Below are 16,709 nucleotides of genomic sequence, written 5' to 3'. Positions count from 1 at the left end.
TTAAATAGAAGGAGGCTCCAGGCATCTTTGTCTTGTTTCTCATCTCAAAGGGAAAGCTTTCAGCATCTCACCGTATGATATATTTGCTGTAGGTTCCTTATAGCCACCCTTCCTCAGATCAGAAAAGTGGCCTTCTATTCCTTGTTTGCTAAGAGATTTTATCATGGATTTTCTATTAGTTTTATAAAACACTTCTGCATCCGTTGAGATAGTTTTATGACTTTTTTATTCCATTAATGTGGTAGATTTACACTGAGAGGATTTTTTGGATCCGGTTTGGTGTTAAGCTAGCCTTGCATTCCTGGTTTAAACTCAACTTGTTCATGATATATTATCCTCTTTATATATTGCTGGATATAAGTTGTTAATATTTTGATTTGGATTTTGCATTAAGGTTCATGAGTAAGAGTGGCTTTTGATAATACTTTTTTCTTTCAGTGTTTCATTTTAGAATACTTTTAGATTTACAGAAAAATTGCAAAGGTAGTACAGTGAATTCCTATATACCCCACACCCATTTTCACTTATTACTAACATCTTACATTAGTGTTGTTACATTTTTAATAAGCCAGTATCAATACATTATTATTAGCTAAAGCCCTTGCTTTATTCATATTTCCTCACTTTTCTATAACGTTCTTCCTCTGATCCAGGATCCTACATCACATATAGTCAATCTTGTGTCCTTTGGCTCTTCTAGGTCACAACAGTGTCTCAGACTTTTCTTGTTTGTGATGACCTTGACGGTTTTGAGGAGTGCTAGTCAGGTGTTGTTAGAATGTCCCTCAATTGGAATTTATCTGATTTTTTTGCGGTACGCGGGCCTCTCACTGTTGTGGCCCCTCCCACTGTGGAGCACAGGCTCCAGACGCGCAGGCTCAGCGGCCATGGCTCACGGGCCCAGCCGCTCCGCGGCATGTGGGATCCTCCCAGACCGGGGCACGAACCTGTGTCCCCTGCATCGGCAGGCGGACTCTCAACCACTGTGCCACCAGGGAAGCCCTATCTGATGTTTTTTTCTTGATTAGACTGGGGTTGTAGTTTTTGCGAAGGAGGACCACAGAGCTGTTTTCATCACCTCACATGCGAGGTCCATGCTGTCACTGTGGTTCATCATTGCTGGTGTTGCCCTTGGTCACCTGGCTGAGGTTACCCACACCGGCCATCGCCCCCTTTCATAGGGCGCTTTTGGGGAGGAAGTCACTGTGCTTAGCCCACACCTGAGGAGTGGGTAACATTGCTTTTTGATAACCTTCCACTCTAGTTTTTGGATGCTGGCTTTGTAAAATGGCTCACAGCACTTCCTTCTTTTCTGTTGTCTGTAGTGGTTTGTGTAAGATGTTATTTTTTTCCTTAAATGTTTTCTAGCATTTATTGGTGAAGCTTTTCCTTTATGGGATGGTTTTTGAAACTTTCAATGTCTTTGCTATACGTAGGGGTATTCAGATTTTCTGTTTCTTCTTGTATCAGTTTTGGTAAGTTGTATTTTGAAAGTTTTTCTAAGAATCTTTCTAAATTTTCTAATTTTTGACACAGTTTTTCATAGTAAGTTCTCATCTTATTGGTAACAGCTTTTCCCCCCACATACCATACAGTTCATCCATTTAAAGGGTAAAATCCAGTGCTTCGGGGATACCTATTCACAGAATTGTGCAATCACAATCAAATTTGGAACATTTTTGTCGCCTCAAAAAGGAGCCCATTGGTAGTCACCCCCCCACCCCCATTCTCCCCTTTCTTCATCCCGCGGCAGCTACCCGTCTACCGTCTGACTCTGTAGATTTGCTTATTCTGGGCATTTCATACAATACGTGGCTGTGATTGGCTTCGTTCACTTAACATAATATTTTCAAGGTTCACACATGTATCAGTATTTCGTTCTTTTCATTGCCAAATCACATTCCATTGTATGTATATGTCACATTTTATTTATCCATATTAGCTGATGGATACTTGGATTGTTTTAGTTTTTCACTTTTGAGTAATGCTGCTGTGAACTTTTGTGTGGACTTGTTTTCGTTCCTTCTGGTGATACACCTAGGAGTAGAATTGCTGGGTCATATGGTATCTCTGTGTTTAACATTTTGAGAAACTACCAGGTGTTTTGCAAAGTGGTAGCACTACTTGACATTCCGACCAGCAGTGCTAGAGGGTCCCGCTTTCTCCAACTCCTTGCCAACCCCTGATATCTGTCCTTTGCTTCCAGCTATCCTACTAGATGTGAAGTAATATCTCATTGTGGTTTTGATTTGCATTTTTATAACAACTAATGCTGTTGAGCATATTTTCTGTGCTTATTGATAGTTTGTATATCTTTGGAGAAATGTCTGTTCAGATCCTTTGCCCATTTTTTAATTGAATTAGTTGTCTTTTTATTATTGCGTTCTCTATATATTCTAGATACCAGTTCTTATCAGACATATGATTTGCAGTATTTTCTCCCATTAACTTTTTACTTTCTTCATGGGGTCTTTTGAAGCATAAAAGTCTTTAATTTTGATAAAGTTCAGTTTTTCAATTTTTCCTTTGGTTACTTGTGCTTTACTGCCTAACCTAAGTCACAAAGATTTATTCCTATGTTTTGCCTCATATATTTGAGGTGTGATCCATTTTGAGTTAATTTTTTTATGGTGTGAGGTAGGGTGTTCTGTCAGGGGTTCCCAAGACCACCCTCAGGCTAGATTTGCTAGAAGGACTCACAGGACTAAGTAGCTGTTCTATTCAAGGTTATGATTTATTATAGCAAAAGGACACAAATTAAAATCTGCAAAGGGAGAAGACACCTGGGTGAAGTCCAGGAGAAACCAGGTGCAAATTCCAGTGTCCCCCTCCTATTGGAGCTGCAGGGGATGTGCTTAATTCTCCTGGCAGTGATGGGTGATAACAGATGCAAAGTGCTGCCAACCAGGGAAGCTCACCTGAGCCTTGGTGTCCAGGAATTTTATTGAGGGTCAGTAATGTAGGCATGTAGCACATGCACGATTGACCTCAGCTACTCAGGCTCCAGATCCAGAGCAAAAACAGCTGTTTGCTATAAATCACATTGTTAGCATAAAATATCTGGTGAAACTGCTATTGCAATGGCCCAAAGCCTCAGGCACACAGACATTCTTCAGGCTGAGTATTTCAGTGGCTCAGAGTTGGTTCCTAGGAGCCAACCAAGGGCCAGACCTTTCCTGGGAACGTGCAGGGTTTGGTCATCCCAGGCCTGCTGAGATGACCCTTTCCTACACAGGAGTCCAGCTTCATTCTTTTGCATGTGGATATTCAGTTGTACCAATACTATTTGTTGAAACGATAATATTAACCCATTGAATTATTTTCACACCCTTCTTGAAAATTAATTGACTATAAATGTGAGGGTTTATTTCTGGACTCTTAATTCTGTTCTACTGATCTGTATGTTTATCCTATTCCAGTATAGTCTCATAATCTCTTAATATTTGTAAATCGTGTGGTAGTGTCCCCTCTTTATTTGTAATGCTTGTAATTCATGCCTGATCTGTTTGTTTTTTCTTGATCAGTCTTGCTGAGCACTTGTTTGTTTATAAAACAGCTTTATCTTAGTTGATCACCCTCTATTATATGCTTGTTTTCTATTTCATTAATTTTTGCTCTTAGATATTCATTTCCCTCTACTTTTGGAGAGGGTTATTTTGTTTTACCTTTTTGTAAATTGGTGATCAGTATTAGGTTATTATTATCCTTAGGCTTTTCTGTTTTCTAATATATGCATCCAAAGTTCCAAATTTACCTTTCAGCACACCTTTTCCTACATCCCATAAGTTTGAATATATAGTAATTTCATTTTCATTCAGATTGCTGTGAATTTGAATTCAATTCAACTTCAGTTGGAGAATTTGTTGTTTTAAATAGAAAAGTTCCCTTTTTTTTCTCATTAGAAAAGCAACCCAGATTCATCATATAATCCTCAAAGCAAACAGAGAAAACATACATGTGAGATGAGGACAGGATCATGTCTCTGATGCCATCACAAAAATGAACTTTAAGCAGTTCAGTGCATTTTCTTCTGACCTTTTTATGCATATTAATTCACTGTGCCATTATTGTTTAACACAGGGGTCCCCAACCCCCTGGCCACACAGCAGGAGGTGAGCGGCAGGCAAGCGAGCGAAGCTGCATCTGTATTTACAGCCTCTCCCCATCGCTCGCATTACTGCCTGAGCTCTGCTTCCTGTCAGATCAGCGGCGGCATTAGATTCTCATAGGAGCGCGGACCCTACTGTGAACTGCGCATGTGAGGGATCTAGGTTGTGTGCTCATTATGAGAATCTAACGCCTGATGATCTGAGGTAGAGCCGAGGCAGTGATGCTAGCACTGGGGAGCAGCTGCAAATAGAGATTATCATTAGCAGAGAGGTTTGACTGCACAGAGACCATAATAAATCAGTTGCTTGCAGACACATATCAAAACCCTGTCAGTGAGTGGCAAGTGACAATTAAGCTGCATCTTACGGAGTAAACGGGACATAAGCAACACAGTTCGGGTGTCACTGTCTCCCATCACCCCCATATGGGACCATCTAGTTGCAGGGAAACAAGCTCAGGGCTCCCACTGGTTCTGCATTATGGTGAGTTGTATAATTATTTCATTATATAGTACAATGTAATAATAATAGAAATAAAGGGCACAATAAATGTAATGCACTTGAATCATCCCAAAACCTTCCCCCCCACCCCATCCTCAGAAAAAGTGTCTTCCATGACACCGGTCCCTGGTGCCAAAAAGGTTGGGGACCGCTGGTTTAAAGATGGGATTTGGGTTACAAGCTTGTAACTTCTTTCTTCCTGTCCAGATAATAACAAATTTGCTTTCCTGAATCTTTTTCTGTTTTGTTGAAGTCTTTCACAGAGAGGTACACCCTAAGGCATTCAGCAGTATTTTGAGTCAGTTACCAAATCCCCATGTTGGCTCCAGGCCAAGCAGATCTGTCCCTGCCCTCGAGGCACTCATGGTCTGATGGGGTCAGACCTAGGAACAGGGACAGCTGCAGGTGCAGAGCAGAAACGCAGGAGGCCAGGGAGAGGCCCGGTGCTTGGGGGAGGCAGTCTCCTGGCATGTGTCAGGCCCATGGAGCTCAGCTGTGACCCTCCAGCACACTGAAGATCATGTGTCCGTGCCCCTGCAGGTGATCGCCATGATCAAAGGCTTGCAGGTGCTGATGGGCAGGATGGAGAGCGTGTTCAACCATGCCATCCGCCACACTGTCTACGCCGCGCTGCAGGACTTCTCCCAGGTCACCCTCAGGGAGCCGCTCAGGCAGGCCATCAAGAAGAAGAAAAACGTCATCCAGAGGTCAGCGCTGCTGCACACACTCCCTGCACGGTCATCCAAAACTGAAGGATCAGCTTAGGTTTGAACAGCTGTAGAGTTAACATTTTCATAAAGTGCATCTATATTCAACCTCCAGGCACCCTTGGGGTGAATTTCCTCTAAATGTAATGCAGTGGGTCCAATTATTAACCTGAGCAACCCACAATAAATCAACTACAGAAGGTCCAGGCAGTCTGGAGACCCAGGGACAAGGGGGTGCTTATCTGGGGCCAGGGAGTGTCTCAAAATCTGTCTGGCAGTTCTGTTCACCAGGCCTGTAGGGACACACAACCCAGAATCTCATCTCCCATTTCTTCAGTATTTTTGCTTCTGTTCCTTCTCGCCTGTCTTACAAATGAGTCAAAAACTATTGCGTTGGCCAAAAAGTTTGTTCAGGTTTCGCCGTAAGAGGCTACAGAAAAACCCGAACGACTTTTTGGCCAACCCAGTACATACGTATTGCAGAGTTCCTGTAGCAATCTTGAACTAGTTTTCTATGAATGTTTAGCCTTTTAGATAAAGTTTTCTTTCAGAGACATTTACCTAAAATGAAGCTCACAGGGACTCACACATGTACTGATTTCATTTTGTTGCTTTATATAATTGTCACCTGATATGGAATGACTTTAGCATTAATAAGATCTTACACTGTGAGGTTTCCCAGTTTGTGTTCTCTCTCCTGGAGGGCTTAGTAAAGGTTTTCATATTTTCAGTAGTGCCTTGGTTTTGCTCACGCTTACTGTGATGGAGCCTCACCACTGGGAAATATGCAGCGTAGCCTTAGAGTAACTCTGGATTTAGCTAGAGCTTTCCCCGTGAGGTGATTAGGATGGGCGTGTGGGTGTGGCGTCTGCCCTGAGGGTGGCACTGTGGAAGACTCCGAATGGTGGAGCCCTGTTGGGAGTGGGGGCATCCCGATGTCCAGGTGAGTTGGGGACATGGGCAAAGTCCCCAGTATTGTGCTGGTGACTTCAAATTCAAGTTAGAAAATGGGATGACTCGCAGGGAGGTTGAGTTTCAGCTCTGGGTGATGTTTGGGGTCTGTCCTCTTGCTGCCCTGAGTGTGTCTCAGTGTTTAGGAAATAAAACATCACGTTTGGGCTAATTGATGCAAAATGCAACTACATTAGACCCTCTGAGGGTAGTAATGTCCCCAAGAAAACGATCTATTTTTAAAGTTTCACGTTGAACTGGTCCATTACCACATCTCCCCGCCGCCTCCGGAGGGATTCATGTGTGAGAGTTGTCTGTGTGAGAGGCGAAGCGATGCTGTGACTGTAAAGGTGCCGAGCCTGTCAGCACTGCATCTGCCCTGACAGCTTGACGGGCGGTTTAGTGTCCTGCAGGCCATCAGGAAGACCGTGTGTGACTGGGAGACAGGGCACGAGCCCTTCAACGACCCGGCCCTGCGGGGCGAGAAGGACCCCAAGAGCGGCTTTGACATTAAAGTGCCACGGCGCGCCGTGGGACCCTCTAGCACCCAGGTTCTTGTTCCCCGATCCCCTGTCGCTGCCTGTTCCCCTGAGTGGGCTGACCCTGAGCTGGAGGGTGGTAGGGGGGCTGGGAGTGAAATGACCTCACCGCTGTCTGCTTGGGCAGATAAAGTACTGCCTGTGTCTTTTTTGCTCCTTTATTCCTTGCCCAAGTGACTCTGGGGTGCAGACACCCTGTGATTCTTGGGTTTGGTTATTTGCATGCAGAACTTTGACTGCATCAACTCCTATCCCAAAAATGTGGGTGAAAGTCTGTGTGTCTGTATTTATGCTGTGTTGCCTGGTGGGTGTTTAACTGTATGGTTATAATTTTTATGTTGGCTCTAAAAATGATCATTCCTAAAGATAAAATTTTTGGAAATTTAAAAACATAGCTTTGGTGTGTCTGTGGTCTTCAGCTACCTCTGCTGCACCCTCTCCTGGCGTACTCAGCTCCCTCCTGCCCCCAGGCAGCTTTTCTCTGACCCTTATACCTGATTTACTATGCCCTTTGGCTTTTCCCCTCCTGTTTTGGGACTTTGTACTTCTTACTCATCATCTCTGTGTTGGGGGCTTTTAGAATCGCTTCTGTCAGTCTTTCAGAGAATTACCAGCAGAGCATGTTGCTGACTGTGTATGAAACCTCTGGGGTACCTGGGAGGAAGTCATTGCTGCCCAGGGAGGGTGCCGTCCGGGGTCTGTCCGTCCCCTGTCTGCCAGCACGCTGGCGCCCTCCTCACTCGTCCGCGTGTCTGTCCCTGCCCTGTGCTGCGTGTGACTAACGCTGTCTCCGCTCTCCCGTCTGTCCGTGTCTAGCTCTACCTGGTGCGCACCATGGCGGAGTCCTTGAGCTCTGCTGAGCTGCTCAGGCAGCTCAAGTCTGTGGGCACGGAAAGGCTCTTGCATGTGGTTAACGCGTTTCTGAGGCAGTCCTACACCTATCCGCCTCTATTAACCTTTGGTGGTAAGACATTGTTTGTTTTTCTTGTTGGTATTTACGGCCCGAGGCGAAGGGTTCTGCTCCAAGTTCTTTGTCCCAAGCAGCAGCGACTTGGCCTCGTGGATGGGCGCCGCCCCTGCGAGCCGGCACGGTGTCCACGGGGCAGTCCCCCTCGTGGTTTATCTGCGTTTGTCGTAACTAATGTGCCATGTATATTTTCTCCCCCACAAATGTTTCCTTGGATAATGCAGCTTTACATGGTGAGAACCATGCTAGAGTCCCTCATTGCAGACAAAAGTGGTTCCAAGAAAACCTTGAGAAGTAGCCTCGAGGGGCCCACCATATTGGACATAGAAAAATTTCATCGCGAGTCATTCTTCTACACCCACTTGATAAATTTCAGTGGTAAGAGCTACTGCTGACCAGTGTCCGGCCCAGCATGTTCTAACACCACTAACACCATCTAGAATGCTTCTGCCTGCCTGGTCGCCCCTGCTGTGGTCCCTTCACGCACCCAGGCAGTGACACAAGTTGCCACCCTCATGACATTCCCTCACCTGTTGCTTTAAATGCACGGCCGGCTGGGGGTTCCCTCCATGTGGCATGGCCCTTAGAAGGGTGAGGCCTGTGGGCCCGGGGCTGGCCCAGTGACCTGGACGCAAAGTCTTTGTAACCTGAACTGGGTCAGCAACGCAGGCCAATGTGACTGTCACCTGGCTCGAGACGCAGGTGGTGATAAATATCAGAAGCCGCCCACGACTGCAATGTGTGGAAGGTGGCAGGTGACCTGACGTGCACAGCCCGTCCTAGGGTGACCGGGGCACGTGTGGATGCCCTTTGTCATCGTGGAGCCGTCCACGTTTATTTCTGTGCTGCAGCCATTATCCAGGGTGGGAGGCCTCTATCTTGGCTGCAAGTGCTGCAGGTTTAGAGTAATAGTAAGGCTTTTGTTTTTCTCTTCATAAAAAGATGGAAACATTTTTTTTTCAATCTATTTTGCATTAGATAGACCTGCACCAAGTGTGCCTGTAATGCTGTGTCTGTATCCCGTATAAAATAAATCCCACCAGAAGGCGCGCAGTGTTGACCAGCTCCCGTTGGTGGGCGGTGGTGTCCGTGCTGGGCCCGTGGGGCTGGACGCTGACTCTGCTCTGTTTGTGAGTGAGAATCGGCATGTCCAGGTGGCTTTGCCTGTGGCCACACTGTGCAAGGCACACGTGACCCCTCCCTGCTCATGTGCACTCTCCACAGCTCAGGGCTGAGAGCCTGACACGCGCCCCCTCGCATTATCCTGTGCAGTCTTCTCTGCTTGCGGAATATTAATGTGGTGTTATTTGAATTCCTTAAGAGACGCTCCAGCAGTGCTGTGACCTTTCGCAGTTGTGGTTCCGAGAGTTCTTCCTGGAGCTGACCATGGGCAGGAGGATCCAGTTCCCCATCGAGATGTCCATGCCCTGGATCCTGACAGACCACATCCTGGAGACCAAGGAAGCGTCGATGATGGAGTGAGTGTCCTGGAAGCCTGTCCCAGCCTCCTGTCTGTGTGATTGAGGCCCTTGGTGGCATTTGGGAGCCGGGAGGTGGGGGAGGGGTGACTGTTCTCAGCACTTCATTTAAGGTCGTAATTCTTTTTTTTTTTTTTTTTAATTTATTTATTTTTGGCTATGTTGGGTCTCCGTCACTGTGCGCGGGCTTTCTCTAGTTGTGAAGAGCGGGGTCTACTCTTTGTTGTGGTGCGGTGGCTTCTCTTGTTGCAGAATGCGGGCTCTAGGCGCGTGGGCTTCAGTAGTTGTGGTGTGTGGGCTCAGTAGTTGTGGCTTGCGGGCTCAGTAGTTGTGGCTCGTGGGCTCTAGAGCACAGGCTTAGTAGTTGCAGCACACGGGCTTAGTTGCTCTGTGGCACATGGGATCTTCCTGGACCAGGGATCGAACCCGTGTCCCCTGCATTGGCAGGTGGATTCTTAACCACTGCGCCACCAGGGAATTCCCTGAAGTCGTAATTCTTGGGGTGAGACTTCAGATATCAATACAAGGAACAGGTGTCTTGGCTTCAGACTGGAATCCAGAGCTGAGGCAGTAGAGCTAATCAAGTCCACTGTGTCCAGGTGCTGTGAGGCCTGGGAACTTGGCAAGGGGAGAGGTAACCTGGCATGTAGTGTGTGGCATGGCCTCCGACTCAGATGGATTTGGGAGAGGAAATGTTCATTGAACATCTTTGTTTAGAGTTTGAAGCTCAGGGTCAGGGCAGGGGGTCAGAGATTTTGAAAATATGAAGTCCATGGAGGGAAAGTAATAGCAAACGGGGTGTCGTGTAGTGAGCAGATTGGGGCCCTGCCTAGCGGGTCCTCCCGCCACTGTCCTTGCCTGTGCACGTCAGGAGGGCGGCCTTCCCTCACTCTGCAGCAGCCGTGGTGTCTGTTTCGTAGCGTTAGAGGCCTTGATGAGCGTGTGTGCGCCTCTAGGGCCACATTGGGCCCTCTGCTTACGTGCCTCAAGCCCTCAGAGGGACCTTACTTCTGGAGGCCGTCGGCTGCCACCATTTGTCCAGGGAGAGAGGGGCTTTGGCCACACCAGGTGTGCTCAGGGTCAGCTCTGGGGCCCAGGACCTTTGTATGTTTTTCTTTTTAAGTCGACAGTTTATTCTTAAAAATAAGAAAATGACTCATTCTTGTGGTTATTAAAAATACTGCAGAGTGGGGTGAAAATCTTTGAAACGTGATAACTGAGAAGATGAAGTTGCAGGAGGCCCTCGTGGACCCAGCAGGCGCCCTGGGCGTGGCTGAGCCAGGCATGTCCTGCCAAGGGTCTGGCCAGCTTGCTGGGGCCTCTGTTAGGGCCCTCGCAGAAGCCGAGTTTGGCATTTGAAGTAAGAGATTGTTTTTCCTCATGAGAGAGGAAGACAGTGAGGGTTACATTTCCCGTGGAGGGCAGGGTGTGAGAGCCGAGAAACCCCGTGTGGGCGGTTGGCCTGACCTCTCTCCCACTCTGCAGGTACGTTCTCTACTCGCTGGACCTGTACAACGATAGCGCCCACTATGCCCTCACCAGGTTCAACAAGCAGTTTCTCTATGACGAAATCGAGGCAGAGGTGAGGGCCCAGGCACTTTTAATAGACTTTTAAAATTTTCCTTTTTCCTCTGAGTGTTAGAGGGAACAACCTTTCTTTTTAATACACGGAGGTTCAAACAATGGAATGAACTTTGAAATAAACATTTTGGGTTGAACCCTTCTATCTGCACTTTTTTCTGTGCATCCACACAGGATGATTGGGGTCTTAAAACATCAGCTGTTGGGGGACATCCTTTTCACGTGACTGCATGGCATGAACACTGCATATCTTGCCTGTTTCTTTCATGAACACAGTCTAGAGCAGGGGCCTTGTACAGAAGAGATGCACTGAACCAACCTCTATTTAATTTCTCTAGTTTTAGCTTTTTACTTTTAATTATACATAATGCTTTGATGAACTTCCTTGCACGTATCTTTTTAGTTGTATTGGATTATTCTTGAGGACAAATTCCTACAAGTGGAATTATTAAGTCTGTGTACATGCAGCTAAGGAGAAAAATCTTATTTTCTAGCTCAAGATGTAAGAGAATTTAACCTCAGCAGATTACATTATACATCTGGGTCTCCTTCCCCATATCTTCACAAAAACCACAGGAAGTGCTTCTTTGGGGGAGATGTCGTGGGCTCCTGGGTGAGGCAGGGTGGGCTGGGACAGAGACCCGTGGGTCCTGGAGCAGCTCCGCTCTGAGCACAGGGTGTCCTCATCCCAGTTCCGAGGGGTATGTGCTAGCCCCATTTGCAAGTGAGGATACAGTTTTGAGGGTGAAGTCACAGACTGTGTCCACCCTGCAACTCTGACTGATGTTGGGAGCCCAGAGGAGGCCACGGGCAGCGGCTCTTGGGACATACAGCCTGGAGTCAGGAGCTGCCCCCAGATGCAGTGCACGATAGCCCCTGGGAGCACGTGAAGAACAGAGACTTTCTTATATTCCATTGTATTTAAGAGAATTGGAGCGTTTTTCTCCATCAGTAAGTAAGGTTCTGACATAATTTTCAGTGGTGGTGTGGTGGTCATTCCTGGTCCCACTGAAATGGATTTAATCTGCTATTGTTGAACAGTAAAGATGTTTCTGTTTTCTCATAAGAGCCTGTTTTAGTTGCCTTGACAAAGGGTTGGGGTTTTGTGGTTTTGTTTTGTTTTTTAATTCAATCCCCAGAACTTATTTATTTTATAACTGGAAGTTTGTACCTTTTGACCCCCTTCACCCAGTTCTCCCATGCTCCACCTCTGCAGCCACCAATCTGTTCTTGTATTTATGGGTTTGTTTTTGGGTTTTTTTTAGATTCCACATATAAGTGAGATCATGCAGTATTTGTCTTATTTCACTTAGCATAGCACCCTCAAGGTCCATCTATGTTGTCGAAAATGGCAGGGTTTCCTTCTCTTTTATGGCCGAGTAATATTCCATATATGTGTGTGTGTGTGTGTGTGTGTGTGTGTGTAGATACCTTCTTTATCCATTTAACCATCAGTGGACACAGGTTGTTTCCATGTCTTGGCTGTTGTGCTGCAGGAACCCTGGGGTACAGATATCATTTTGAGTTAGTGTCTCCATTTAAATACCTAGAAGTGGAATTGCTGGATCAAAAAAAAAATTTTTTTTTTAAGTTCTGTTATTTGATCTTGGCTTAGGGAAGCATTTTTGGGGGGCGGGGGGCGTGCCGTACCACACAGCTTGGGGGATCTGAGTTCCCTGGTCAGGGATTGAACCCAGGCCCTTGGCAATGAAAGTGCAGAGTCCTTACCACTGGACCACCAGGGAATTCCCTAGGGAAGCAAAATTTAATGCACGCTTTCCTTTCCTTTCCTTTAGGTGAATCTCTGCTTTGACCAATTTGTTTATAAGCTGGCTGACCAGATATTTGCATATTATAAGGTTATGGCAGGAAGGTGAGTATGTGTTTGTAATTTGGGTACAAAATCTTGGGCAACTTGATCTGACATTTCCATTAAAATTCACAGCACGTGAGAAATTGTCCTCTCTTCCTTCCATGCTAGTTTGCTTCTTGACAAACGGTTACGATCAGAATGCAAGAATCAGGGTGCAACAATCCATCTCCCGCCATCTAATCGCTATGAGACGCTGCTCAAGCAGAGGCACGTGCAGGTGAGCCAGGCCTTTCCGGGGCACGGTGAGGCATGGAACCAGCAGTGGAAATAGTGGGGTTTTCTTAGAGCTCCTCAGGTTTTAATAGATGTCAGTATGTATGTGGCTGTGGGACCATCCATGTAAAGAGCTGAGGTTTTAAAGATAAGCAGTTTCTCTTGCATAACCTGACACACGAGGGAAGGCTGCCCTGCACAGTTCCCAGGAGGCCTGGCCCAAGCACAACTCCTTTCCAGGAGCCCAAAAGACAGAGCTTAAAAGAAAGAAGATGTGGACTCTAGTCAGCTCAGAGTGGTGGGGAGGAACTGCTTCTTGGCCAGCACAGAGTGTAATAATACAGTGCTTGTTTTTTTTTGTTTCTTTAAAAATAACATATATACATCACCAAAAGGAAAATACAGAAAACTGTAGGGAAATCTCATGTAATTCTATCTACAAATAACCACCATTCACATTTTGGGACATTTTCACCAGGGTTTTGCCAGTATTTTTATGTTATTGAAATGATACTGAGGTATGCACATGTTGTTAGGACTCTGCAGTAGAGATGGAGTAGTTTTCTCCTACTCATCCTTGTGACACGGTGAGGGGTAAGGCACACGCAGGCCGCTCTGTGCTGGGAGGTGGCCCTGAACCCGTTACAAGGGGTACACTAAGTGCCAGACCCAGGCTCTCCAGGATCTCTGGGGAGGCTAGGGGTTTCTGTCTGTGATGTAAGTGTAAGTACACTATAAGAGTCCTTTTATAGCTTTGCCTTACAGAATTTCAGCTCTAGGAAAGTAGGGTATTTGATCATACTGTCATCTAAATTTTGTACATTATTTGTCTGTCTTATCTTTTGGAATCAGTTTCCTGGGATAGATCCGTATTCTCTTGCTTATTTGTTTTTTAATGTTCATGCTTTCCACTCTCTGTGCCCAGCTCCTGGGCAGGTCCATAGACCTCAATCGTCTGATTACCCAGCGCGTCTCCACCGCCATGTACAAATCCCTGGAACTGGCAATTGGGCGATTTGAGAGTGAAGACCTGACATCGATAGTTGTAAGTGCTCTCCTTTTTCTCAGACTCAGCAGATTTGGGGGGTTGGAGCTACTTCTGCTTTTGTCATTATTGATAAATTGACCTGATGGTAGGTTCATTTTTTGCATAGAACTCAAAAGGTGTGCACTCACTGAGCTGGGCCTACCTGGGCATCTGCTCTTCATATGCACAATTCTAAATTGACTTCGAAGAACAAATAGTTACACCTCACTATGGCAAAAGATATGGCAAAAGAATGAAAGCAGGAACGTTTTAAAAATTAAAAGGAAATGAAGACAGACAGAAAGGATTTGAGAGAAGGTCATGGAGATGATGGACGGTGAAGATTCAACATACATATCATAGAGGCCCCTGAAGACAAAAACCAAAGCAATGAGATGGAACAAACATTAAAAATGCTACTTGAGGGCTTCCCTGGTGGTGCAGTGGTTGGGAGTCCGCCTGCTGATGCAGGGGACACGGGTTCGTGCCCCGGTCTGGTAAGATCCCACATGCCGCGGAGCGGCTGGGCCCGTGAGCCGTGGCCGCTGAGCCTGCGCATCCGGAGCCTGTGCTCTGCAGCGGGAGAGGCCACAACAGTGAGAGGCCCGCGTACCGGGGGAAAAAAAAAAAAAAAAAAAAAAAAACTACTTAAAGAAAACTTTGATGAAATAAAAAACAGTATGAATACATATTAGAAGCAAATATTGCATACATGGGAAGACGACCTAAAGTGGCCAACACCAAAGAACACTGTAGTTAACATTGTAGTATTGGACTTTCAAGGAAAAGGAAAAACCCTCTGGGTATCTAAGCAGAGTGATCAGGGAAAGAAAATCCAATTGTCCTCAGACCTTTGCCAGCAGGGAAGGAAATGCAACTTAAGGATTTCGTGCCAAATCTATCTTCCAAGAATAATGGCTGCAGGCAAATGGTAATGAGCTTGTGAGAACTTCAGGAAGACTGTTGTTCCTAGAGAAGCAGGTGGGGGGCAGGTGTCTGCTGGGCCCACCTCTCCTTCCTCAGAATCCAGGCTGTCTGGCCACAGAGCCCACAGTGGCTCTTCCTTCAGCCTGGCTTGGGCTGGGGCATGGTGTTTCATTGCCCTTGGTCTTAATGTGATGCGGTTGAGGTTTTGACCACTATAAATAGAATGCAAGCCAGAGACCTTTTTTTCTTTTCCCTAGCTTTTAGTTTTATTGATCTTTGCTATTGTTTTCTTTGTTTCTATTTCATTTATTTCTGCTCTGATCTTTATGATTTCTTTCCTTCTACTAACTTTGGGTTTTGTTTTTTCTTTCTCTAGTTCCTTTAGGTGTGAGATTAGATTGTTTGAGATTTTTCTTGTTTCTTGAGGTAGGGTTGTGTTGCTACAAACTTCCCTCTTAGAAATGCTTTTGCTGCATCCCATAGGTTTTGGATTATCGTGTTTTTGTTGTCATTTGTTTCTAGGTATTTTTTGATTTCCTCTTTGACTTCTTCAGTGATCTCTTTGTTATTTAGTAGCATATTGTTTAGCCTCCATGTGTTTGTGTTTTTTATGTTTTTTTTCCGTGTAATTTATTTCTAATCTCATAGTGTTGTGGTTGGAAAAGATGCTTAATATGATTTCAATTTTCTTAAATTTACTGAGGCTTGATTTGTGACCCAAGATGTGATCTGTCCTGGAGAATGTTCCATGTGCACTTGAGAAGAAAGTGTAATCTGCTGTTTTTGGATGGAATGTCCCATAAATATCAATTAAATCTATCTGGTCTGTTGTGTCATTTAAAGCTTATGTTTCCTTATTAACTTTATGTCTGGATGATCTGTCCATTGGTGTAAGTGAGGTGTTAAAGTCCCCCACTATTATTGTGTTACTGTCGATTTCCTCTTCTATAGCTGTTAGCATTTGCCTTATGTATTGAGGTGCTCCTCTGTTGGGTGCATAAATATTTATAATTGTTATATCTTCTTCTTGGATTGATCCCTTGATCATTATGTAGTGTCCTTCCTTGTCTCTTGTAACATTCTTTATTTTAAGTCTATTTTATCTGATTTGAGTATTGCTACTCCAGCTTTCTTTTGATTTCCATTTGCATGGAATATCTTTTTCCATCCCCTCACTTTCAGTCTGTATGTGTCCCTAGGTCTGAAGTGGGTCTCTTGTAGACAGCATATATATGGATCTTGTTTTTAAATCCATTCAGCAAGCCTGTGTCTTTTGCTTGGAGCATTTAACCCATTCACATTTAAGGTAATTTTCAGTATGTATGTTCCTATTACCAATTTCTTTAATTGTTTTGGGTTTGTTTTTGTAGGTCCTTTTCTTCTCTTGCGTTTACCACTTAGAGAAGTTCCTTTAGCATTTGTTGTAGAGCTGGCTTCGTGGTACTGAATTCTGTTAGCTTTTGCTTGTCTGTAAAGCTTTTGATTTCTCTGTCAAATCTGAATGAGATCCTTGCTGGGTAGAGTAATCTTGGTTGTAGGTTCTTCGCTTTTATCACTTTAAATGTATCGTGCCACTCCCTTCTGGCTTGTAGAGTTTCTGCTGAGAAATCAGCTGTTAACCTTATGGGAGTTCCCTTTTATGCTATTTGTCGTTTTTCCCTTAATGCTTTTAATAATTTTTCTTTGTCTTTAATTTTTGTCAATTTGATTACTGTGTGTCTCGGCATGTTTTTCTTTGCGTTTATCCTGCCTGGGACTCTCTGCGCTTCTTGGACCTGGGTAGCTATTTCCTTTCCCACATTAGGGAATTTTTCGACTATAATTTCTTCACATATT

General features: G+C 45.1%; 1 protein-coding gene across 1 annotated transcript in view; it reads left to right on the top strand.

Moving 5' to 3' along the window:
* The window catches only part of CYFIP1 (cytoplasmic FMR1 interacting protein 1), a 93,685-nt gene that overhangs the window by 52,585 nt on the left and 24,391 nt on the right, over window positions 1–16,709 (top strand). The window contains 10 exon segments of the mRNA XM_067742330.1: window positions 5,151–5,317; window positions 6,672–6,819; window positions 7,624–7,807; window positions 7,810–7,892; window positions 7,894–8,152; window positions 9,096–9,252; window positions 10,738–10,834; window positions 12,630–12,706; window positions 12,815–12,923; window positions 13,845–13,964. Coding sequence (XP_067598431.1) covers window positions 5,151–5,317; window positions 6,672–6,819; window positions 7,624–7,807; window positions 7,810–7,892; window positions 7,894–8,152; window positions 9,096–9,252; window positions 10,738–10,834; window positions 12,630–12,706; window positions 12,815–12,923; window positions 13,845–13,964 — 1,401 coding nt within the window.

The sequence above is a fragment of the Pseudorca crassidens genome, chromosome 6 (genome assembly GCF_039906515.1).
Source record: "Pseudorca crassidens isolate mPseCra1 chromosome 6, mPseCra1.hap1, whole genome shotgun sequence".
Classification (NCBI taxonomy): Eukaryota; Metazoa; Chordata; class Mammalia; order Artiodactyla; family Delphinidae; genus Pseudorca; species Pseudorca crassidens.
The sequence above is the reverse complement of the archived record's forward strand: the minus strand, read 5'-3'. Positions and strand labels throughout refer to the sequence as shown.